Source organism: Macrobrachium rosenbergii, chromosome 2, assembly GCF_040412425.1.
Source record: "Macrobrachium rosenbergii isolate ZJJX-2024 chromosome 2, ASM4041242v1, whole genome shotgun sequence".
In the NCBI taxonomy this organism is placed as follows: domain Eukaryota; kingdom Metazoa; phylum Arthropoda; class Malacostraca; order Decapoda; family Palaemonidae; genus Macrobrachium; species Macrobrachium rosenbergii.
Window position 1 is genome coordinate 28,777,904 of NC_089742.1, and position 27,054 is coordinate 28,804,957.

General features: G+C 39.4%; 1 protein-coding gene across 1 annotated transcript; it reads left to right on the forward strand.

Annotated features, from left to right (window-relative positions):
• The first annotated feature begins 942 nt into the window (after positions 1 to 942).
• LOC136844413 (uncharacterized) lies at positions 943 to 26,894 on the forward strand. Its single transcript, XM_067113579.1, has 15 exons — positions 943 to 1,218; positions 2,793 to 2,978; positions 4,191 to 4,390; positions 4,564 to 4,817; positions 6,043 to 6,145; positions 6,696 to 6,912; positions 7,320 to 7,504; positions 14,652 to 14,747; positions 16,453 to 16,545; positions 17,754 to 17,896; positions 19,169 to 19,259; positions 21,407 to 21,571; positions 22,057 to 22,170; positions 23,935 to 24,010; positions 24,270 to 26,894. Exons 1-15 carry the CDS (start codon positions 1,110 to 1,112, stop codon positions 24,959 to 24,961), a joined length of 2,724 nt encoding a protein of 907 aa, XP_066969680.1. The 5' UTR covers positions 943 to 1,109; the 3' UTR covers positions 24,962 to 26,894.
• Positions 26,895 to 27,054: the final 160 nt, after the last annotated feature.

Consider the following 27,054-nt stretch of genomic DNA (forward strand, 5'->3'; position numbering starts at 1 on the left):
ACTGATTTCTGTTTGACTGTAACATTATATATATATATATATATATATATATATATATATATATATGTGTGTGTGTGTGTGTGTGTGTGTGTGTGTGTGTGTGTGTGTATGTATGTATGTATGTACGTATGTGTGCGAGAGAGAGAGAGAGAGAGAGAAATGGAAAATGAAGATTCTTCGTGTCACACACACGTATTCACAAACTTGCATCAATATTATCAACGGTCTTGAAATCACTTGTCCTTGGCTTGGCCTATCCACTGTTAGCTCTCCCCAAAGCAACAACAGTCTGGGTAGTTAATGTATTATCATCAGTATCATCGCTTATACTCATTTGAATCATTAGTAATCTCGAGAAAACTCTAGTCCGCCATATAACGCCTCTCGTTTTCTTTGACGAGACCAGTCTTCGGGAACAACTTTCAAGTAGTTTTAGCTCCCTAACACCTGTTGAGCTAGAGAGAGAAATGACAGATAAAAAGTAAACATGAGCCACACGAAGAGTTCAGTTTAAATAACCATTTTGATGTAGGCCTATGGGGGTTTCCGTTTAATCATATATAAATATGATACGTAGCCAATAAATCTAGTTAAGTCTTCAGTTAAAATCCATGTTATGAGAGCTTGACATATAGGTGATGGCGTAATATGATCAAGAAAAATTGCATGCACTGTTACAAATATGTATTATAAGAAACACTCATTAATACATTCATTATTAAAGGAGTCATTTGCACAGAGGTAGTTTAAGATCTTTGAAGAAATGGTGTGCAATATGAGTGTCATGTACTCTGATTTACTCACCCTGTTAGTATAGGGATACAGGTATTTCGAAGATAGTGAATAAAATATGAAAGATGCTGGTGTAAATATGGATAAAAATCATTAATTAGAATAACTTTAACCATAAATAAATATTAAACGCTTCCCTTTCATCTCTGCTGATTACATTGAAGCTCAATAACTCGATGGAAGGAGTACCGTGGGTGGAGCAGCTGAGGCCCAAAGGGAACAACTTTCTGAATCTGCTAAACGTAAACAGTAGGATAAGACCTTATCCCATAAATGTCATTTCGCCGTAGTTGTTCTTTTCCTAGTTGATAAGCAAAATGGGCGACCAAGAAGAGGTCAAGGACATGTACGTGTACGACCTTCCGTACGTGGAGAGGAATGAATTGTGCAGCATCCTTGACATCAACAATCAGTGGGAAATATTAGGTAGGTGTGCACGATTGTTGGGGTAGTCTAACCCAATTCTACGTAGATCACTCCTTCAACACCTTTACGGGCACATAATAATCCGAAATTTCAATGAAGTATGAGATCTATCAAAATAAAGAGACATTTATTCGAAGTTAATACATAGTTTTCCTTGTAACGTATTTTAGGTTAGGAACTTAGAGCTGGACTTCCCATCTTTCACAAACGGGTGACTCTCTGCCATGACGTGTTCATTTTAAGCAATTCTTTCAGTCTTTGAATGACCGTATTAGGCAAACCCATGTAATTTAGGTAAATATTTTGCTTTAAACCATTATCACATTTTGGTCTTGAAGTATTATTTACCTATGGGTAAAGCTAAGCGTTAGCTCTGCGTCGGGTATTACCGTTGAAATTGACTTTTTCTATAGTATTTTGGTTGCTTATCAAGAATTTACCATTTTTTTTGTTGCTCAACTGTAATTAACCAGTAATTAACCTCAGAACTGATTATAATTTTGCTCTTGCGCATGTGCAGTTTTATAGGGGAACTTTTGGTAAAAAATGGAGTTTCCTTCACCGTTGGGGCCGGAGACCCTGACTAAGCAACACGGTCTACTAGGTTAGGTTAGGTTAGGATACTTTAGGTTAGTATGGTTCCTTTTATAATAGATTTCTTTAGCCAATCCCTTCTTGAACATACGGCTCCCTAATGTCTCTCGTATCCGCAGAACCGTTCCGTACAGTCCTTGGCGAGCTAATACCTAGAAATACCTTCCTATATTCTAATATGTGCTTCGCACATTTCTGACATTCATTTTGTATGCAAATAACTGATGTTAGGAATATTCAAGGCACACATTAAAACATACGAAAATGATATTTTCGAGATAATTGTTTAAGGTAAAATTTTACCATAGTTTGGCTCCATGAAGACTGCTAACTCATCTGTCCAGATAAATTCTGTGAGACCTTCACTACATTTATATGGGATAGGCTAGAGTATACTAGTAGGCTATCTTTCTCGAAGTTTTAACTGTGTTTTTCTCCCATTTGTATTGGTAGGCCATCTCAGCTTCCTTACTAATTTAATTTTCATGTAAATGACAAAATACTGACATTTTCATTTTTGCGCAGGTCACACAGACCTTAATTTAATTTACCCTGAAGCTTGATTTCTTCTTTCATGAATAGTAAAATCATTTCTTGGCTAACCATCACACAGCAAGTGCTATTTATAACCATAATAAGATGTCTGAATTATTGAAGAGAATGTTTTAAATTTTCTGTATTTGTGTCCCACTTACATATTGGTTTTACTAGTTTCTATGGATATCCTTTGCACAGAATGTGTATATATTTGCTGAATGGCCTGATATAGTTTTGTATTTTAAGGGAAACAATGTCAAGAAGATGATGTACTGATGCATTTCATGCTTCATAAATGTATAATGGTTATAAAAGTACTGTAATATTGCTAATTACAGGTATTCTTGTGTGAAAGATACTGTACCTTATTATGCAGTAGTTAAAAGGCATCTTTCGAATTTGTTAGATGGTACAATATAAAAAATTGTTTCCTAATATTTTAGGTGGAAAATACATGAAGTTTGGAAGGAACGACTTAGAAAAGTTTCGACGTGCTGGGTGGTGCGAAAAGTCCCCGACAGACAGAATGCTGCAAGAATGGGGTCAGCAGAACAATACTATTTTGGAACTCTTCTTATATCTGTATGAAATGGGACATTATCAAGCCATGAGTGCCATTAAGTCTTGTGGTGAGTAGGTTTCCATCTTTGCTATATACTGTAGTTGTTACTTCTTTCTTCGGTTTATGCTGTTTTTATATTATGGGGGCTGACTTCAAAAGGCATGCTGTATTGTAACTCGAATGCATGGATTGGGCTGATATTTTTCTCCAGGGCACTTGGAAGACATGTGACCCTTTGAAATACACTTTTGCAAATGGTGTAAAGTAGCTGCAAGTTAATATGTTAAGAGCCCACAAAGCAAGAACTTGTAACAGTATTATAAGAACATTGGTGACACGTGAATGTAAGGCTTAGCCACCTCCTAAGTGACTAGGCTAGAAAATGGTTGTATTTAAGAACAGTATTTTACCAAGGAGATAGCACCATCAGAACTTTGAGATATAACATAATGGGTGATATCAAGTTTACTAAAAATACAAAGGCTATGAGGGGAAGGACCTGTAGGGTATGTAGAGGAGGACAGACTATAGTTGCTGTAAATAGTTGACGCAATAGATGAGGGAGATTGTACATCCATTGGATTCTGAGTCCACGACTTGGGTTGAAATGGTTGACAGGTGAGAAACATAGAGAGGCTCGGTGAAAACCACAGTAGGTTTCTATGAGAATCAAAAGCCAATAAAATAGCGATTAGATTGCTACCTGTAAGAGGAAAATTGTCCTTTGGTCATTTTATTCTCCTAAGGCTATTATCATTGTATCTCATTTGGCTAACACATTTACAGTATATTCTGTATTGCTGTTTGGTAAACAATAAAAAATAACATTGAAAGAGACGGTCTTAAAAGTCACATTTCATTTACTGTATAGCCCTTTCATTATCCAAAGTCTGGTATTAATGGATAGGATAACGTTTCTGTTAGAGTGGAACAAATACTTTATTTTATGATCATGTTAAAAGAAATTACGTCAGACTCTATTTCTAGAAATGATGAAGTACAAATGGTAAATAAAATATAAGCATAATATCATAGGACTCTGTATTTAAGTCTAGCAAAGAATTACTTATCCCATAATGTATTTAAGTCTGGCAAAGAATTACTCATCCAGTAATTAATTTTAGTATGTAATAATTCTTCATTAGGATATCCGTCAGCAAAGAAGACTCCTTTCCTCAGTTGATGCCATGCTTTGAGGAAATCTCAGCTATTTCTAGCAGTTTACTTATGTGAAATAGGGTACATAATTATTTCAGATTTTTTGCTTTGTCGTTTTCAGTTCCAGCACAGTATCATATCCTTTTCAATCACAGAGGAAGATTTAAAAGTAAATTTGAAAGTGAAGGATTTGTCAAAGGTTTCCCAAAAGCTGAAAGAGCAGCTGCTGGGCGTGTGGACCCCCAGAATGGCGTTGCGACGGCTCCACCAATAGCTGCAGCAGCAGTCAACAAAGGAGACCTACCTCAGCATCTTCCAGAGGTAGGGGTCTCCCACAGTAAGAATTAAGGTCAAATTTGTCATTCCAGCTCTTGTGAAAATGAATTGATCTTTCAGTGGGTCAGGTGACCAGATATAAAAAAAATTGGATGTTATAGAAAAATAATATTGTTCACTTTAGGAATTGTATACTGTATCTGTATTATTGTCTTCAGGCTGAATTAGAAGGTGCCACAGCACTGCCGTCTCCTGTCCTAAAGTATGGTTCAGAAAATTTGGATAAGATGACCTCGTCACCAAGAGAGGAACTTGGCTCAAAGAAAGTGCCAGAAGATTTATTGTGTCCATCTCTTGTTGCTGTTCCAGGGAACATAAAACCAAAATTAGTACCCCCTCAATATGGTAGGCCAAGTAGACCTTTAGGACCAGTTCCTGAGACAAAGAAGATTTTGAACAACAAACACCCTGGGTTAGTATGATTTTATTTTGCACTTTGTACAGACATTTGGTTATGGGCATTTTTGAATGATTGGAATGAAGACTTCTAAGTTGCTTTTTATATATTTGGTTAGGAGCTTATGTTCACTGAATACTAATGGCCTGTAAAAGAGGAAAGGAAAGTTTGGTCACTTTGGGTATGATAGATTATTAATTTTCCTCACTATCCTCATCTTGCCCTTAATTGTGGTTTCCTTTTATTTTCAAAATAAATCATGACAGTAATTCAGTCTCTTATTTTGGAAGGCTTGCCCTCAGTGACTCTCATGGGACCCTTGCAGTAATAATCATAAAGTTGATTATCCTTTCAATTATAGCAAGTAAGGTTGAACTATTGGAAAGTGCTGTACAGACAAAAATATTTACATATTAGTTGTCATCAAGATGTTAATGTGGAAATGTATCACATATCATCTTAGTTTTTGCTGTTTAATTTATCAGTCCAACTGAAATGAAGAGGCTGTGGGAGGTTGAATAAGATGGAATTATAATTGTAACAATTTCTGTTTAAAGACCAACCGGTGGTAAAATAAGAGTTTGCTTCACTAATCACTCCTGCTCATTTCTACCTTTTCCCCATGATTTTCTGGTCATTCATTTCATGTTTTACTTTATAATAGAGTGCTTTCTCTCAGTCTCTGTGATTGATATATTATTTATATCACAGACTGATAAAAGAAGCAAAGGGCTTCACCAAGTGAGGTAAGGGAACGTCCCCAGCGGAGACTGTCTCATGTGTTCTGAATACTGCTTTGTTTGTTTGTAACTGTTGAATAGATAGTTTGTCTCCCAGCCAAAACTTGTAATAGAGGCTTGTCAGTTTGCATTAATTTTTCAAGAATTATTCAAACAATGGTTGTGAGGATAGAACTTTAGTTTACAAAAACTGCACTATCCTTATGAAAGTCTTTAGTGCTAATGCACTGATTTCAACTCTGTCTTTACTTTTTTTATTTTAAGTACATACAACCATTATTATCTGTTTATGTTTACAGGCACATTCAACTGTACAGCATTTGCCTCACAAGAACTTTATGTTTGCAGGCCTATTCAAGTGTACAACACTTGAACTATGTTTGCAGGCCTATTCAAGTGTACAACACTTGAACACTTGCCTCCGTGGTAGTTTTCATGCATATGTTGTAGTGAGAAGTTAATTTACTGCTATCTTTTCTAATTCTGTAATCCCATTTCAGAGGAATGACTGAAATGTCTTGTGAAGATAACAATCATCATGAACTTGAGTCAGCTCCTAGTAAAGCACCATCGTATCATGCGTCAGAGGATTATATAAGAATGGTTAGTCAGAATTGTTAGTTTATTTAGTTGAGGAAGAGTATTTGAATTGTATAAAACTTTGGTTTATGAGCTCATCAAACTTTTTATTAACAAATAAAACTGCTGGAGGCCTTGTACTGGAATAATTGATTGGGGGAAGGGGTTTCCTATGTCAGACTTTTCTCTTGTTAACTGCTACTGTGAAGCAGTTAGGCTGTGTACAGGCAGTCCCCGGTTAACGGCAGGCTCGGTTAACAGCAACCCGGTTTTATGGCACTTGTCTAGCGACGAAAATCGCCAATTTCGGCTTATCAGCGTCGATAATTGGGTATTGGCGCTGATATATACCTAACAGAGGCGCCAATAACCGAAAATCGGCGCTTTTCGGCGCCGATAACCCCCAAAAATCGCCGATTTTCGGTTAGCAGCGATTTTCGGTTATCATCACACCCTCAGAAACGGAACCCCGCCAACAACCGAGGACTGCCTGTATGACCTTAATATGTACCAAAAATGTCATTTTTAAAGTAATATATATAAAACACAGAAACTGCATTTATTTATAATCCAGGCTGAAGAAAAGAGAGCCAAAATAGAAGGTGAAGCCGCTGGAAGAGAAACATCAAACCTGGCAACACAGGTGGCAGATATAGCTAATTTCAGAGCGAATGGCGCAGTTGGACACCCACCTGCAAATCTCGTTAATGGCTTTGTGTTGTCACATCAGCAAGATGGTGCTTCAAATAATCATCAGCATCCTCCTATTGAGTGTAGACGACAACTGTCCAGTAAGATCTTTTTCTGTGTTGTAAGTTCTCTTCATGAACAAACCATGTACTATGCGTCGTAAAACGTAACTAAGTGGTCTGGTTAAACTATTTGTTTGTAATATAGTAAAACTTCAGTTGTATAAATTTTGTGGTGATCCAGACACGTTTTTCTGGGTTTTATTAATCATAAATGAAGGATTACTAATAGAACGAGGTTGAAATAGGGAAAAACCAACTTTTTGAAATACAACCCCAGTTTTATCATACTAACCCATCTTTCAGTTTCAAATCAAATGTCCCCATACATACCATCTTTTGTTTTGCAAACAGAAGAAGAACAATCATTCCTGTAAACTAATTTACAACTTGAATAGTGGGCATGAATTATTACTATTTTTTTAACTTAATTTTTTATGACCACTCAGACACTTCAGCTGCATCAGATGCATCAAGGCATAGTGATTGTGTGTTACCAATGATTCCTTACAAGGAACTTGAGGAAGCCACTGCTTGCTGGAGTAAGGACAATCACCTGGGGCGTGGTGGCTTTGGTGTGGTCTTTAAGGGAAAGTGGAAAAATTCGGAAGTTGCCGTAAAGAAAATTCACCAAGTATGCACACTTTTTGTGTTTCATCATGGTGATTGTATGGCATGAAAATAGGTTTAGGTGGTCTGTAGTGCAAAAACTGTAAAATAAAAAAGTTTTATTTTCAAATTAGGAGCAAGGTACTTCTCTAATGCAATATACAAGAATGACATTTTTTAGTTGTGAATTCAGTGTTTATCATTAACATTTTAAACAAGGCTTTAGTTTGCCTATAGCTTTATTAGCAGTAGTGTTTTCATTTGGAAAAGTTATGTAGAAGTGAATCAACTGTAAAGGAAGCTATTTTGATTTTACTGCAACATTTGTACTATATTCAGTTTTGTTCATGAGACTTACCTGTCAGATATATATATAGCTGTATTCTCTGATAGTCCGACAGAATTTCAAAACTTACGACACACGCAGTGGGAGATCAGGTGGTTAGTACCCATTCCCGCCGCTGGGAGGCGGGTATCAGGAACCATTCCCATTTTCTATTCAGATTTTCTCTGTCGCCGGTACTGTCAACACTTGTTTTCAGTACCTCCGTCTTGGATTTCGGATAAAACTTGGTTGTCATTTGAGTATTTGTTTGACTTTGGTTTTTGACTTGGACTTGTGGCTAGGCATACGCTATTGTGGATTGTTTTGGATTTGGCTTTGTTTTTTTTCCTTGGATTAAGATGTCTGAATCTAGTTCTTCTAGTTATCGAGTTTGCCGTGTGCAAGACTGTAAAGGTGAGGCTACCGAAAATTTTCGGTAGATCCTCACACTGTATGCTCGGGGTGCAGAGGGCATGTTTGTTTGTTGAATGACCGATGCAAGGAGTGTGAATCTTTGTCTGATGCTAGTTGGAGGACTTATGATTCGTATGTGAGAAAGCTAGAGCGAGATAGGATCAGGAGGTCTTCCTCCAGAAGTGGTAGGAGTCAGGGTAGTGTTTTTTCACCTGCTAACCCGCCTGTAGACGTAGCTCTTCCTAACCCTGTGGTGTTGCCCCCGAACCCCGGGGTTGTGTCTGCGAAGGTGATGCCCTGGCGGTTATTATGTCTTCCATTCGTACCTTGAAGCTAAAATGCCGCTCTTCAAAGTGCTGTGAAGTGCAGTGATAGTGTCTGTCCCCTAGTGTTGTGGAGGGCGTCAGATCGGCCGTATAACGCCTCTAGGTCTAGACCTCTGTCGGACCCCAGGACTCAGGAGTGGGCAAGTCGAAGCCGCAAAGAGGTTACGCGGACCCCACCGATCTGGCGCCCTTCGGCATGTCCTGATGACGCTTCCCAGGCTGCCAGGATCGTGTGCTCGGGCACGAATCCTGGATTGCTTCTTCCCCGATTCCTCCTCCCGCGTGGGGAGTGGAAATCTCGGGACTCTCGCCCTTTGAAGAGAAGCTTCAAAGAAGGGGACGCCACGCCCCTTTTCTCGTGACGCTCTTTGCTCTTCTCCGGAGGATTTTGACGCCATCCCGCCGCAGAAGAGGACCAGGACGTCATCGGACGATGACGCTTTTGAGCGCTCCGCTCGCTCCAGAAAGAAAGCTGTTGCTTCCCCTGTGAGAAGGAAGAAGCGTCCCCCTCGCCCACCTCGTCTTCTCACAGGATCAGCCCTTCTCCTGAGGAGGAGACTTCTCTCCCTCTAAAGCTGCTGCTAGGCATGCAGAAGCAATTGGCCGTTAATGGCCCAGAAGGAGACTGATACGTGTCGTCCGCCGGAAGGATTCCCGGCTGCCGATCAAGAGGTCCAAACCTTCCCCTTCTCCTTCTCCCACGCTTGTCGCCATCTCATGCTTCGCCGCCCTCTAGAAGTCCTGTTGTTAGCGCTTTACTGGTCTCGGCAGGGATCGCAATTTCCCGCTTTCTGAAGCTCTTCATGCTGCTAGGCTTGACGCCCCTCGTTACGACGATCCTCTTGTTTCTCGCCAGGACACTCCATGCTGCTAAGCATGATGCTTCGTGCTGCTCGGCAAGACGCCTCCTTGCTGCTCGACATGACGCCCCTTGCTGCTCGTCATGACGCCTCGGCTGCTCAACAAGACGCCTCCCCTTTCCGCTCGGCAAGACGCCTCCCTTTCCGTTCGCAAGACGCCTCCTTGCTGCTCGGCACGCCTCCCTTGCTGCTAGGCATGACGCCTCCTCGCTGCTCGCTCTCATCAGGGCGCCGTCGGATCGATCGTCAAGAAGCTCATCGGGAATCTCGCCAGACGCCGTTTAGACTCTTCGCCCGAGACTTTCGCTGACCCTCTCGGACTTCTTCCAAGCAGAAGTCCCTTTTATGTTGGTCTGCAAGGGCTTCGTCCTCCGGGGTCTTCTCCCTGCCCCGGTTGTTCCTGTTAAAGAAGGAGAGCTGTCTAGCGCTCGGATCCTGCAGTTGAGAATCAGTCCTCTACTTCTTCAGCTTCTTCAGACTACCAAGTCTTGACTAGGCTGCTGAAGGACTTGTTTGAGGACAAGTTTCAACCCTCTGCTCCCTCGCCCTCCCCCCTCGCAGCTAACCTCGTCTAAATCTCAAAAGTCTTCTGGTTTTGTGAAGATGGCTACGTCTCTCTCTACGAAGAGGGCCTTTAACAAGGTTCAGGAGTGGATGGACTCCAGGAAGGCCCAGTGCAAGACTTCTTTCGCCCTGCCTCCATCAAGATTGAGTGGAAAAGCAGGAATTTGGTACAAGACAGGAGAGGAGGTTGGTTGGAGAGTTCCTTCCTCTTCTCAAGGGGATTTTGCCAGCCTTGTGGACGCCCCCAGAATGTCTCTCCTTTCATCAGCGAAGGTGTCCTGGTCTTTATCTGAAACCGATCACCATCTGAAAGGCCTTTTCAGGTCTTTGGAAGTCTTCAACTTTCTGGACTGGTGCCTGGGAGTCCTGGACTTGCAGGCTCGTAGCCCTGACTCCATTAGTCTGGGAGATTTGTTCAGCGTCCTATCCTGTATGGACAAAGCGGTTAGGGATGGCTCCGAAGAACTGGCTGCCCACTTCTGTACGGGGCTTTTAAAGAAGAGAGCCATTTACTGCAACTTCACTGCAAAGTCGGTCTCTCCTTCTCAGAAGGCAGGGTTGTTGTTCGCTCCGCTTTCTAGCCATCTTTTTCCCCAGCCCTTAGTCAAGGATATGGCCGCCACTTTGCAAGAGAAGGCTACTCAGGACCTCCTGGCCCAGTCTTCTAGACGCCCAGCAGCCCCTTCGACTTCTTCCTGGGCAGGCTTCCAGATTCAGAAGCCCTTCCAGGCTTCAAGATTCAGAAGCCCTTTCGTGGAGGACCCTCTTCTAGATCGTCCTTTCGAGGAAGAGGTCCCTCAAGAGGTAGAGCCCCTTCTAAGACCAGGGGCAAGAAATAACTCCGGGACCTTCAGACACGGTAGGAGCCAGGCTTCTTTCTTTTGCAAGAGCCTGGAGAGAGAGAGGGACGGACAACTGGTCCTTCCAAGTCATCGAAAAGGGATACAAGATCCCATTCCTCGTATTGCCTCCGTTATGCACGAAACCCATAGATCTGTCTCCATCCTATCAGCAAGAGAAGGAGCAGATTCTCTTCCGACCTGCTCGAGCAAATGCTCGAGAAGAGAGCTAATGGAACAGGTCTCAGATTTACAATCTCGGGCTTTTACAACAGGCTGTTTCTGGTACCGAAGCAGTCAGGGGATGGAGACCAGTTCTGGACGTCAGCAAGTTGAACCATTTCGTTCTGAAAGAGAAGTTTCATAATGGAGACGTCCCAGTCGGTCATGGAGCCCTAAGACCAGGCGACTGGATGGTTTCTCTTGATCTCCAGGGCGCCTATTTTCACGTCCCTATACATCCTCTATCGAGGAAATACCTGAGATTTGTCCTGCGAGGGACAGGTATTTCAGTTCAGGCTCTCTGCTTCGGGCTCAGCACAGCTCCTATGGTATTCACGATTTTAATGAGGAATGTTGCGAGATGGCTTCGCCTTGGAGGAATAAGAGTCTCTCTTTATTTGGACGACTCATTCGAGCCTCGTCAATGACAAAGTGTCTGGAGGATCTTCACACGACTTTGAACTTGGCGAAGTCCCTAGGACTTCTGGTGAATTTCGAAAAGTCCCATCTGACCCCGACTCAGTCCATCGTTTATCTGGGGATTCAGATGGATTCAGTGGCTTTTCGAAGCGTTTCCGTCTCAAGAAAGACAACTACAGTGTTTAGACAAAGTTTCAGCCTTCCTGAAAGAAACATGCTCGGTGAGGAATGGATGAGTCTGCTGGGGACCATTTCATCACTGGAGAAGTTTGTTTCCCTGGGGAGACTGCATCTCAGACCGCTTCAATTCTTCCTTGCAGAGAACTGGCAGGACAAGGAGAATCTGGAAGTTTCTCTGAGTATTTCACCCAAGGTGAAGGATCACCTAAGGTGGTGGCTCGATCCATCGAAGTTGGCAGAAGGCCTTTCTCTCAAACTTCAGAACCCCGACCGACCTAGTGTTGTTTTCCGGCCGACGTCCATCTTAGGGGTGGGGAGCAACACTGGGGAGGGACGAAGTGTCGGGCACCTGGAGAGGGGAACAGGTGTCCTGGCACATAAACCTCAAAGAATTGGGGCGATTCAGTTGGCCCTTCTTTTCTTCGAGGGCGAGTCACGAACCGAGTTGTCCAGATCAACCGGACAACACCACGGCCCTGTCATACCTCAAGAAACAGGGAGGAGCTCACTCGGTCCCTGTTCGCCTTAGCAAAGGACATCCTTCTGTGGGCTCAGGCCGAATGTTACGATCCTCCGCGAGGTTTGTTGCAGGCGTAGAGAACCGTCTCGCGGATCTTCTAAAGTCGGCAACTACAACTGCTGCCGACCGAGTGGACCCTACACCAAGAGGTGTGTCAAGGACTGTGGAAGCTTTGGGGACGTCCCTTGGTGGATCTCTTCGCAACTTCAAGACGAAGAGACTTCCTCTTACTGCTCCCTGTTCTCGACCCAGGAGCGCTCTCAGTAGACGCTCTTCTCTGGGATTGGGCGGATGGACATGCATGCCTTTCCCGCATAAAATCATCGGAGAAGTCATCAGGAAGTTTGCGTCGTCGGAAGGGACGAGGATGACGTTGTCGCCCGTTTGGCCTTCGAGGGAATGGTTCACAGAGGTCATGTCCTTCCTAGTGGACTTTCGAGATCTCTGCCCATGAGAGTCGATCTACTCAAACAACCCCACTTCGAGAGGTACCACAAAAACCTCCCCGCTCTGAGTCTAACTGCATTCAGACTATCGAGAAGCTGGCCAGAGCGAGAGGTTTTTCTAGACCAGTGGCGAAAGCTATTGCCAGAGCAAGAAGACTCTCTTCCAGTAATTTGTACCAATCGAAGTGGACCGTCTTTAGGAGATGGTGTAGAAAGAAGGGCATTTCCTCTACCACGACCTCTGTGAGCCAGATAACAGACTTCCTCTTGTTTCTGAGGAGTGATGTTAAACTAGCAGTCCCGACTATCAAGGGATATAGGAGTATGCTATCATCTGTTTTTAGGCATAGAAACTTGGATCTGTCTAACAACAAAGACCTTCACGATCTATTTAGATCCTTCGAAACCTGGAAGGTGCCTCGGCTAAGGACTCCTTCTTGGAATTTGGATGTTGTGTTACGGTTCCTGATGTCCAGTTCGTTCAACCTCTTCGTTCTGCGTCATTGAGGAACATTACAGAAAGACTATTTTTTCTAACCGCTCTAGCAACTGCAAAGAGGGTTAGTGAACTGCAAGCCTTTAGTAGACATATAGGCTTTAAAGGACATAACGCTGTTTGTTCTTTAAGCCCTTCCTTTTAGCGAAAAATGAGAACCCGTCTAACCCTTGGCCCAAGAGCTTCAAATCAAGGGTATGGCTGAGATCCCAATTCAAGAGCCAGAGAGTCCTTTTGCCCTGTTAGGGCTCTCAAAGTCTACTTAGACAAGACGAAGGAAAGTCGAGGCCCCGCAGATAGTTTATGGTGTTCCGTAAAGAGACCGGACTTACCTATGTCGAAGAATGCTCTGGCTTTCTTTCTGAGGGATACGATTAAAGAAGCCCATTCATGCTGTCAAGACACTGATTTTAAACTTGAAAGTCAATGCTCACGAGGTGAGGGCGGTTGCAACTTCAGTGGCTTTTCAGAAGAATATGTCACTCAGTAACATTCTGGGTGCCACATTTTGGCGTAGCAACTCTGTGTTAAACACACTACCTGAGAGATGTGAAGACGACATATGAGAACTGCTTCTCTCGCTAGGACCATACGTTTCCGCAGATACTTTCCTGGGGCAGGGGGATGACACTCATCCTATCCTATAGAAAATGGTTGGATAGTGTTTTATGGTTGTTGGGTCGACTGCTTGTGGCGGACTTCCCACTCGTTAGCTTTAGTTGCGTTATCCCAACTTAGTTAGGCTTGGTCAGGTGGTTGGTTTTACTTCATTTGCCCTCATTGTATGGTCAATATGGTCTAGTCACATTGTGGTCACGCCCCATTGACAGATCATCTAGAACTCACCAGCTATACAGGTCACACCCTTGCTGGAGACTCTAGTTAAGCAGAAAGCGACTTGGGTGACAGTAATCACGGTCAGCTATGCTAACAGGTAAGGAACCAAGGTATCTTTCACCTACATGTAGTGTGTTTTTCCTAAATCCTATTCTGTCTGTACCCACCTCCAATGGTGGTATTCAGCTATATATATATATATCTGACAGGTAAGTCTCATGAACAAATGATATTTTAATGATAAAATAAAGTTTGTTCATACTTATCTGGCAGATATATATATTCATAGTGCCCCGCCCACCTCCCCTCAGGAGACAGTGGCACTAGAAAAATCTGAATAGAAAATGGGAATGGTTCCTGATACCCGCCTCCCAGCGGCGGGAATGGGTACTAACCACCTGATCTCCACCGCGTGTGTCGTAAGTTTTGAAATTCTGTCGGACTATCAGAGAATACAGCTATATATATATATCTGCCAGGTAAGTATGAACAAACTTTATTTTATCATTAAAATATCATGTTTCTTATGATATCAGATACTTTTTAATCAGTGTTATGAGTTTGACTAAGTAAATGGTTGGGTTTTGTCCTAAGCAACATTTTATCTTGTTAGTATTTTTTTAATCTATTTTAATAATGAAATATTTTTTGGATATGACACACCAGAAACTGCAATAAGCCCTAGGAATGTGTATTTATTCAGGTACTTTTATGTTGTTACAGCTTGAAAATGTAAACGATTCTGCTCAGCTTCAGATTACTGAGGCTCTGGGTGAACTGAAATTATGTCTGTCCCACCAACATGATAACATTTTGCAGGTAAAGTACCTTACACTGAAATTCTCTGCATTTTTAAGTATATCTCTTCTAATATGTTTATTTTTGAAAGCCATAAAGAAAATTTAGGGGGGTGTGCTTGCCTCTAGAACTCATTATGGACATTGCGTAAATCTTTCCAACAGGCAAGATTAATTTTCAGATTTTTTATTGATATTGAAATGCACATTGGAGGTACACTACATCATTTGTCACTGCTCTGAGTGTGTGAATTAAGTTTAGGAGGCAGGCAGTTATGATATCTATATTGACCTGTACTTTGGATTATAGCAGATATTCAGTTGTTTGCTTTTGAAAATGCACAGTGTACAAAAATACAAATTGTAGACATTCTACATAGGTTTTTCACCAGTTGAAACCTGTTGGAATGCAAATCAGAATGTTGTTTATCAAGAAGACATCATCATTAGTTGTCAGTCCTGCTGTTGTTATTTTGTAGCATATTAACCTGCAGGTGAGGAAGAAAAAATCCAACATTTGAAGCCTCATCTAAAAAGCAGTATGAAGCCCAAGGGATCCTGTTGTAGCCTACATCCAAGTTGGTGTTTCAGGAAGAAGATTATACTTGGTCTACCCTACTGGATTCCATAGTTTGCTGAAATGCTTGGCAAACCTACTTAAGGTGTAAGGTCTGGAAAAGACTATCAACCTAGACTGTTGTGTTCGTACTATGCCTAGTGATAGCCATTGGAGTTGAAACCTGTGGTTTACTACTGGACTAATGCTTTTCCAGTGGGCATCCTGATGCCTGGCCCCTATAACTCAGAAATTAATGGCACAGTTATCCTAACCTCCTGTATTACGTATATGTACCAGTTCCATCAGATTTAGGCCCCCTTCACACTAGGTGTTACAGTAACAACTTGAGTATGTTCAGTGTTGTGCGCTACTTACCTTTTGAATGGCTTCTGCTCCATGTATCTCTAGGGATCTCATAAAGCCAGAGCAAAATAGAAGGAGTTTTTGGAAGGATTATAAGTTCTTCATTGGAGGGGTGGGTAGAGCTTCCGGCTAGCACGCTGTTGGCCCAGCGTTCGACTCTTCGGCTGACCAGTGAAGAATGAGAGGAATTTATTTCTGGTGATAGAAATTCATTTCTCGTCATAACGTGGTTCGAATTCCACAATAAGCTGTAGTTAACCAGTTGGTTCTTAGCAACGTAAAATAAATCTAATCCTTCGGGCCAGCCCTAGGAGAGCTGTTAATCAGCTCAGTGGTCTGGTTAAGCTAAAATATACTTAACTTTGGAAGGATTATAATTTTCCATGAAGCCTTAATATTAGAAGAAAAAATCAGAAAAAATGCTGGTGGTAAATGGAACTGTCAGCCCACCAGGTACACTGTTCGGCATTACGCAATTACTCAGTTGAGCTTCTTATTTTTGTGCAGTAAACTGTAATTACCATGAAAGTAAAACAGCTGCTATGCTGAGCATGGTTGCATACCTGGAATTAAACGGGTTACCAGATTCCCCTATCTGCGTAACTTTGAAAAGTGAAAAGTTTTTCTTTCATTCCATTAAATAGGTGATGAATGCAAAACTCTGGCAAGGGTAAAGTGGAGAATGTTGATTTTAGGTATCAGTAGGCATATGAAGTTTTGTATTTTACACAGGAGCAGAATTTTATAATTTAGTTATACATATATAAAGCTATTAATGAAGATTTTTTTATTTTAACTCTTTCAGGTATATGGATATTCAGCAGATCCTGGTCATCCTCCTTGTATAGTTTATCAGTTCATGCCAAATGGATCTGTTGAAGACAGACTGCTACTGCGTGTAAGTTTACCTCAGATTTTATTGATAGTTTTTTTTTTTACTGAAGTTTTCCTAGTGGTTGGTTGTTATTGATCCTGGAAAACTAATAGCAAGAGAAGTTGTACCAGAGGAAGAAGTCAGAAAGGGTTAGAATAGCAGAAGTGTGATGAATTAAGTATCAGGTACATTTAAAATGGAATATAAAAACTCATTGTGTTTTCATTAATTGTAGAGTAAAAGTTAGGTTCAAGTTATTAAAATAGTAATGGTATTTATGTAGTAGATTTAGGAGATTGCTTTTAATGGATTGTTTCACAGCAAACCCATCATTTACACTAACCCACGTCTGTGGTCTTTCCCAAACCCAAGGGGAAGCATTATGTTTGCTAGCTGGCAAGAATCATAACACTCATGTGTCTAGCTTGTTGACAAAAAGCTCTTGAAATCTAGTTGAAGCTAATTTTGTTTTCTGTAATTTTGTTGTTTAAGGACTTGTCTTTTTACTCGCACAGTCATTTATTCCTGTTTTATTGTACCTTTCCTATCCACCTCCCAAACAGTGTATATTCCTGTTGCTGAGAAAGACTTATCTTTCCTGCATGAAGGAGATTATGTTCACTTTGATGCAAGATTTGATGCAGCAACAGTTGAGGTAGTTACCTGATATGTCTACCTTCTTTATAGTCCAACTTGTTGCAACTCAGACTTGAAATTTTTGTGCTCTTGGGACCCAGCCATCATTGCTTGCCTTCTCCAAATGACCCAACACTGGTCAGGATCCAAGCAGAGGCCCATAGCTTGCTAATTCTTCAAATATTTAAAGATAAATTTATCTCGATTGGTATCTTTCAGCAAGAGAGGTACCAGCTGTGATGCCTGTAGTCTTTGAAACCATAACCACCCAAGAAAGTCCAATTCATTTTCCTTCTTCAGATGTGACAGTGACCACTGTCAGCACATGTTAGAGTACCGAATTGGCCCTCTGATATCACCTTTGGAGCTACCTTTTTGAATATTTTTGTAATAATCTTCAGTCATGCTTTAGGCTGTAAAATATTCATTGATTCTTTTATTATACATGTAAACAGTTTAGTTCAAGGCTGGACATTTGATAAGAAATTGTGCTGTTCAAGCCTGTTTGATTTGAAAACATCCATTTTCTGTGTTGAATTAGAACTTTTATATGTGTGTACTGTAATTATATTATGTATATGTCATCTTTATTTCAGAAACTAGAAGGAGCCTCATCATCAAATAACTGGGCACCACTTACTTGGCCCCAGAGGTTTATAATCGCGCTTGGAACAGCCAAAGCACTTCAGTTCCTACACACTGTAAATCAAAGACCCCTTATCCATGGGGATGTGAAAAGGTAACAAAGCATTGTTAGCATTATTGTTACTTGTGATATACTTAAAATTGTTGTTGTGGTATTAGCTGTTGACTGAATGTATGAGAATTGATTGATTGATCACACCTCATAGTAACTATACAGGTACTATTAAGGAAATTTGTCATTATTCAAGTCCTTACTGTATTGTACTGATAATAGTTTTCCTCTTATATGTATTATTTCATTATTTCAAACATCTTACATTTGTTTATTTTAATTAGCAATTAGATTTTTTTTGTCAAACTCATTTCTTATTATCTATTTTCACATAAACATCATCAAATTAAGGTGCAGATTCCGTATGGCAATGATGTATCTGAATTATTCCCCAAGATATAAACCCTATTTAGATCATTTCCAACTAGGCTTACAAGAACCATTATAAACTTGTAGTGATGAATTTTTAGTATGATGGTAGATTTAATTGTTCATAATTTTAATGCAACACAGACTCCCTCTAACTGTAGTTCTTCGAGTATTTTGCTACCATTGTTTAGGTGTTGCATTTGGCCTGTTGCAATGAATTTTTTGGGAATTGTGGGTTACTCATCAAATTAAATAATGCACTGGTTACAAGATTAAATACAGAATGACAAAACAAAGGCAAAATTTCTTTCTTAGATAGAATATGGAATATGGAAAACAGAGTTTAGGCCAAAGGCCAAGCACTGGAACCTATGAGGTTATTCAGTGCTGGAAAGGAAATTGAGAGTAGATAGGTTTGAAAGGTGTAACAGGAGGAAAACCTCACAGTTGCACTATGAAATAATTGGTAGGAGGGGGGATTGACAGCAAGATGGAAGAAAGATATGAACGGAGGCACAGTAAAAGGAATGAAGTGGGCTGCAGCTAGGGACCGAAGGGAAGCTGCAAAGAACCTTTAGTAATGCCTACAGTGCACATAGTGAGGTGCACTGACGGCGCTACCCTCCTACGGGGTCTATCTTAGATGTTTTTATTATTAGAGAATCCATAGAGTAAAAGTTCACTGTTTAAGAGAAACCTACTTCTAGATTCTTGTTTACACTTTTCCAGCTGCCATTAAGCTCAGTATCTGTGAAGGCTAGAGTAGAAAGCTATGAGTTGTACATGCTAGAAAGACTTGTTCCTTGGGGAGTATTTTGATTCAGATTTAAAATTGTCTGAGTAGTTATTTTTCCTTAGGTTAGATTTGTGTTGCAGTGTAGCATATGTAAAGTACTTTGTACACAAGAGATGTAATTGTTCATTGTTGATTATTATTTTTTCCAGTGCCAATATCCTTCTCGATAAGCATTTGGAACCTAAACTTGGTGATTTTGGATTAGCAAGAGAAGGAAAAAGTCAGTCAACTAGTCTAAAGGTAAGTGTTTTCTGGTGTCTGGTGCAATGTTCATTGGAAAGGAATTATGAATTGACTACTTTAGCCTGAGGACTATTACTCTTGCAAATGCTGATTTATCTTATTTTTGTTTCATTTTTCAAAAAGCATGATGCTGACAGAGTAGGAAACTTAATTCCATTGTGTAGTTGAAGTCTGTAGAATGAAGATTAAAGTACAGTATTTGGGGCTAAACCCCAAAGAAGGTGCAACCTTGCAAATAAACTGACTTTGTTCCATAGGAGAACTTGCAAAGAATTCATCTACTATACTTTAATTTCTCCTAGAGATTTTGACTTACTGATCTGGTTGTACTGGAATGGAAAGGTGTATTTTCAGTACTGTATTGCCTAATTGTGTATTCTTTTTGTAGTTTACAAAAATTGTCATACATTAATGAATGTTGCAGTACACTTTTGATTGTAATCATGGGTTTAAAATTTTATTAATAATGTTCTTCTGATTATTTTACTGAAGGGAGCTGGTTAATGGAGAGGTAAGTGTGTTATCTATTACAGATTGATATTAAATTTTTATTGCATGAAAGAGGTTTTTCCTAGAGGTAGAATTAAATTCAGCATTGTTCTGTAAAAGAGCATTGTAACTAAGATTGCAATAACTTTATCTTTAGTTTTCATTCCAGTACTGTACTCTGAAACAGGTGTAGTTCTTTTGAGTATGTTGTAGACTGTGTGTATTGTAAGACACTTTTTATTCCTTTTTTTAATTACCATGGAAGTTGTGGATGTTAGAAAGGGTGCCCTTCCTTTATACATTTTAACTTGTGTGAAACCAAACTTTTACATTAACTGGACGACAGCCTTATCTACTTATGGCTAAAAAGTTCCCCATTGAGAATTTACGTAACCTGTGGAGTACTGCAGTGGCTACCAAGTAAGAGCAAGGATTCCCTGTGTGGATGAAATCACCACCTTTCTTGACAGGCTAGACCATTAAGCCAGCTCTCCTTTGTGGAAGAGAACCGTGGATGTGGAATGTGAATGAAAGAACAAAGGTTGAAGCTTTTGAAATGAGTATTGTTTATCTTCATAGCCCCCTTAAGTTTTGTTCTTCTTTCTTAGATTGTTCAGTCTGTTTTAAATACACTCTTCCATCTTTTAAAATTTCTGTGGTGTCTCTCTCTGATTTTGCTATGCACATCAGGCATCTGCATTTAGTAGCTTCCTATGTAGGGCAAGGTGCGACACATATAATTTACTTTTATTTGGATTGGTCAGCCTTTTTTCCTTTGAGACATGTAAGACCCATTCAAGATGCATGATTGTATGTTCAGTAGATTGTAAAATGTGTGTTTTTTTTTAACTGCATGCTTTCTTCTTTGCCAACTTACATTTTATCTATGCTTTAAAACTGGAGGACATTGTATGGTTTAAGAATACAGTACAGTACAACAGAGTCTCTCATTACTGTATTGTATATGGAAAAGGTGTCCTATACTTAAATTTGTCCATTGTCAGGGAGGTTTTAGGCTACCTGGCAAGTTGCAGGGAGTAGCATAGGCTGTGCTATATTCAACGCTGAATTATGTAAATAAACCTTTTATGGGGCCTGTTTAGGTTAGGAGAATATAAAGAAATAGTACAAATTTGTAAAAAAACAGATATAAGGAGCTGTGGAGTATTGCATTACTATGGAGAAAGAAAAAACTGAAATTAAATATTTAAAGATGCTTCCGTAACAAAATATCAAGGTAAAAGCCATAGTGCGCAAATGTTTGTTTACTTAAAGCAGCAGTATTGCTACTGCGAAATATGACTTGGGTTTATTATTTTATGTACATTATTACTGTTAAGTAGTAGTCTGGTTAAAATAAGTTAGAAAAAGAAGAAAATGCATGCAGTTATTATAAACAGTAATACCAGCTTAGGTTTTGTCATTACATGTTAATAAGTGAAGTAAGGTAGTAAAGATGTTTTTTCTTTCTTTATTTTTGCTAGTGCATTTTTCACACGTGAGTTTGTTATTAACGGATTGTTTTATTTACACTAAAGAGATATTTTTCAATAATGCTGTACTTGAATGTTATGCTTGGTTAATGACATATGTGTTAGTAAGAAGCAGAATTTTATTAAAATATAGATGCTATAATTGCATTACTACTTTTTCAGGTGACTCGAATCAACGGCACGAGAGCATACTTACCGTACGACTTCTTGAGGTCCAAAAAATTGTCCGTGAAAGTTGACACTTACAGCTATGGAATTGTTTTATTTGAATTATGCACAGGATTAAGAGCTCTTGATGAAAAGAGAAAAGGGGACACAAAATACCTGGTTAGTGTTTTAAGTGGTACTCGTTATTATTGGTATTGTTACAACTATTATTATTTATGAAGAATAGAATAACCTTCTCAGTCATTTTGTGGTAGATATATTGAAATATATACGGTAGGTAGCGTTTGAGATCATGTTGTTTTGTCATCATTGAAGTTATCATCATATTTGCTATATTTTCCTTGTACACTTTTGTAATTCCTGAAGTTCCATTGCAAATATGGAAAATTTATGAGTGCATAGGATGTAACTTACTAAATAACCATTTCATAATGCTTTGAAAGTGAAAAAAAGGAAATCTGTTTAATATTTGCAGATATTGCAGATACCTTCTTTTTTCACTAATATTTTTTGGTTTGACAAATTCACACACCAATGATTAGAAAAGATCAGAGAATATTCTGCAAAAAAATCCATCTTCAGCATAAAATGGAAACATTGTGATGTTGAGTATAAGAGGCTCACTGAAGTGTTGTTTTCAACAGAAAACCCTCGTAGAGGAAACCCCCGTTGCAGAGGAAGAAAAACTACGAGATCCAAACATTGGGAAGGAAGGAGATCTTTGCGGAATTTTTCCTACTCTCCTAAGTATTGCCAAAGTAAGTGAATGTTCTTTTGTAGGGGACGCTGTATAATATTTCCGAAGTTGATATGAACCTATTGTTTTAGAAGTTGATTTTCTCTTTTTGTAAGCTAAGCAGTTTATGGAACTAAACTTAAACTCCTCACCTGTGATTGTTATATTCCCAAACCCCCCATGGACTGAATAATTTTACAGATTCATTCTGTAGATAAAGTAACCTATTGAAGTCTACCATTTGCAGGGCTGTACTTCGACTAATGCTAAATGTTCTGTAGTAATTAACTGTTGGAAATTATTAAATATCTTCTAAAAGACATTGTGGTTGTTTTAAGAAACATTAAAGTTATAATTTTAGTTCTCCTGTAAAAGAAAACTATTGAGGTGGCTATTTGTCTGTCTGTCAGCACTTTTTCTGTCTGCCCTCAGATCTTAAAATCTACTGAGGCTAGAGGGCTGCAAATTGGTATGTTATCATCCACCCTCCAATCATCAAACATACCAAATTGCACCCCTGTAGCCTCCTTGGTAGTTTTTATTTTATTTAAGGTTGAAGTTAGCCTTGATCATGTATCTGGGCCAACAACTCGGGCTACCACCAGTCCGTGCCTGAAAGTTTCATGGGACGTAGCTGAGAGTCTCATACAAAATTGTACGCTGTACAGAAAACTCGATTGCGCCAAAGAAACTTCGGCACATTTTTTATTTTATTTTTTTTTTTTTTTTTTTTTACCTGTCAACAGCAAAACCAAATCTCAGCCGCAATGTGGCAGCTGAAAGGAATGATGAACATCTCAGCAACCATTTACTTCTAATATCAATCAAAAACATAATAGTAGCACCTCAGCTTAACAGACACCGGAGGTCTGGCTTCCTGATAAGTTACAAAGTCCCAATTGGATATCCTGCACTTACATATTTTCTAGATATCTTTCATCTAACAGCAGTGTCACAAAGTTTCTAATCTGAACTAACTTGTACTTTACACTTAACAGTCAGTTTCAGAGATTTATTTGAAAGTTTGTCACATCAAGGATGGTAGCATACCAAAAAATAATCATATCACAGCTGCCACTTACAGATGCACACTTGAGTTAAGGTCCATTAAGTTGAGAATTTTATTGCGACTTCCTGCATTATCTAATGTATTTTGTTACATTTGTTTATTGTGTTTACAAATGAGATTTAAAAATTTTCGAGTTTACAAGTGAGATACAAGGCATTCAGTTCTTAGTCATATTAGCACTGAAATGATCTTCATATGGAAGTGATGCTAAAAAGTTATGCCCACTTGAGCACAGTAGTATTTTTTCTTTACCAATTTTTTTTTCCTTTCTGATTGACTGATTTTGTACACTTTTGTTAGATATTTCACAACATATTTGAATTTTGCAGTAATAATTATACTGTGCACATTAGAAATTAATAATATTGTATGTCTTTTACCAGTGCTGACACAAGGAATTTTTCAATGCCTCTGTGGTTCATAAGACAAACCATTCACTGATATTTTTTTTTTTCATTTATTAAGGTTATACAGCTTGTAACTTGTTAATATACACTCAGTACTGTACATTGATAGATAAAACCACAGATAGGATTTATCATGATGCTGCATATATCCTTTGAAACAGAATTCTCGGCTGTCGTATTGGCAATACTACCAAGAACCAAGATAAATGTTGCTGTCACAGTTTTGAATCCCAGTTGATGGGCGTACGGTATTCGCTTTAATTACAAAGTTGTTGTTAGTATTTTTCTCATATTTTTTTTATCTCCATAGACTTGTGTACGATCATTGGCTGTTAGGCGACCAGATATGACAGAAGTCTTCAGTGATTTGGAGAAGTACCAGTCGTGTAAGTTTTATTTATTATGCACAGTAATTTACAACCATTTCTTGTTTTCTGTGTATTAATCATATGTTCATTCAATTGAATCACTTTGATCAAATCATAAGTGGGAATTTAAAACAGCCTTCATTTATGTCATATATGGGTAGTTGGGGAGATTAAACATCTTTCGCTGCTTTGGTTAGAATGAAATTGCTTTTTGTAGATGAACACCATTTATGTTATCTTTTTTTCATGTTCATCAACTATAAATTTTGCATTTCAGACATTCATTCAAACATGAGGTGTGGAGTCCCAAGCTCCCCATACCACCTTCAGTTACAGCATGACAAGGCGGGAAGGCCTGACCAGACACCAGGTAAACCATTGCAGCCATCATCGCAGTTCTCAACATTCATGCAGCCTCCATCCATTCCCCCTCTTGTTCCTAGTTCCCCCAGCCCACCTCTCTATCCCATCCACCCACCAGACCGTTACAGATACCGGCATCCACCTCCCCATCCATTCCTCTTTGAGCAGGGTAATGGAGGTGCTTACCACTTTGGCAGAGGCAATCCTGCTTTGGAGGGCAGGCCAGCTCTTAATCCATTGATACCCAATATGGCCGTCATTGCTGAACCACCACCTACATACATTGAAGCAGTGTCTCCCACTGGTTGTGGTCCATTGGGTAGTAACAATGGTCCTGTCAATGCTCCTTTACCAAATATCTCGGATCTCAACATTGGCCCAGCCCCTCAGAATTTGGCAAATCATGCTGCAAGTAATGGGTATGCACCAACTATTGTTAATCCAGCTAAGGACGGTGGTTCCTTCCTTCCTCTCATAACGGAACTAGGTCAGCCAACACCTCAAAATAACCAGTTGGAACAAAGTCAGCCTTCAGCTGCAAATAAGAAATCTTTCTTTGATGATGATGATGACGACGATGATGACGACGACGACGACGACGATTAAAATAAAAAACTACCAATTAAGTATCTGCTTCTCTATTGGTTTTAAGAAGAATTTCTTACTGTTCTTAGAAATTATTTTTGACAATTCTGCCAGTTGAAGTATAGTTGATCATCTTAAAACTGAAACATTTTCAGTCAGTACAGAATTTATTACACATTACTATGTAACTCAACATAGCTTTGTAAAATACATAGAATTATGGTCTGATTTAGTGCAGAATAATCTATGTTTTATGTACAACAACAGATTTTCAGTAATAGATGAAATATCAAATAAACTAAACTTAGCTTTACCTGAAAGTTAGGTAATCTTCATCTCTAAAGCATCTGTCCATTTAAACATGTTGGACAGTAATCATCTGTATAGAAAAAAATTTTCTATTTGTGCCAAATAAATATTCACAAGAAAATACTCCTCGGATCCAAACTGGTGACTTCTAGATAAGTTGTAAGGGCTCATGGCATAATATTGGTCTTCACTTCTAAGCTGATCAAGACACTTGCTTAATTTCTTCTTTTAATGTGCTTTTTTCCCATTTGTATGGGGTAAGCACGATGCCTTCTTTTTTGAAGGACTTTGATTTGGCTTTGGGGTAGACTTTGTAGTCTCGATCGGCTGCCCTGCCTGTCATCGCTTAGACCCCAGTAGCGTAGGTACATGTATTGTACCAGTCACCAGCACCCTTTCTCCCAGCAGCAAGGAGACATTGCGCGGTTAGGTCGACAGTCGAGACGTGTGAGGTGTCTGTTATGTTTTTAGAAGATGTTGGAGTGGCTTTGTTTGTGTGTGTTTAGTCTGTAACACCCATTTGCTTTTAAGCAAAACCTATCCATTGCTTACATACATAATCCCGGGGTGTCTACACGGATAGCAAAGTGTCCGCCTCTCTAACCAGTCGGCTGCGGATTTGAACCCGCGCCACAGACCTCTAAGAAGTCTGAGGCTGCTGCTCTAACCGACTTGGCCATTGAGGCTCTTAGAGGATATATTAACTATAAGAAATACAAATGCTATACAGTAGTTTCATCCCAGATGGGAAACAGTAGTTGCTTTATCTCGCAAAGAATATACTCAGTCTTCCTGTAATGGGAGGCAGAAGTGATTTCCTTCATGCCTTTTTATCAAGATTGATTCTCTCACCTCAAGCAGAGGTTAAGAACATTGTGTAGCACAATGTATGGTCAGTTTTAGGTGCATAGAAGAGGTTAGTTTTCCCCCATCACAAGTAGAAACTGCGGGTAATTTTATGTAGGAGGGAAACACTGAAGGATTTCTTCAACAGTGATGAAAGATATGGGTGATTATGTTGTACTTGCCTCACCCAAGGTTTCAGACAGAAAGGCAAAAATATTCTTGAGCTTCCTTCTTTAATAAAAAAGAATCCATTACTTTGCAAGCAAGGTGCAGTATATTGTAATTTTGTGTTCTTTTTCATGATTAGCAGCCCAAAATATTGTATTTTACCCATTTTGCAAGAAATGGCTGCTTTGACCCTGAAAAATCACCAAGGTTAGATGGGATGAATTCCCTGACATAGGAAGGAGGGTGATGTCATAGTGGAAATTTGGAGGATACTTCTCATTAGACATAGACCTGATTTCATACCTAATCTTTTGTTAGCATTTACAGATTTGTAAAACTGCTTGGCCTTTTGGGAGAAACACTGTCTTTGGGATACATTGTGTGAACTGTTTACATGTTATGGGTTATGTTTTAGATACAAAATATTTTTAAAAACTTGAGTAGCTTTTTTTAGAATAAGTAAGTAATAGTCACATATATAATAAATGTTTCTGTACCATATAGTTTCGGTTAAGGCATATTATTTGTGATATATTTTTATATGGAACTGCACGGCAACGTACAGTATATTGTTTTGATTCTGTAAAAAATATTGGATCCTTCAATAGAGATTATATTATTGACAGAATCATTTTGCCCATGATTTTTCATTTTACCAATGACTTACCAGACTGATGAACAGTATTTATCACTTCTTACTAGTCTACTGTTGTAAAGAATAAAATTTTGCAGTAGCAACTGTAGATAATTGCTGTGCAGTATATTGATGCCCATTCTCACATTAAGAAGAG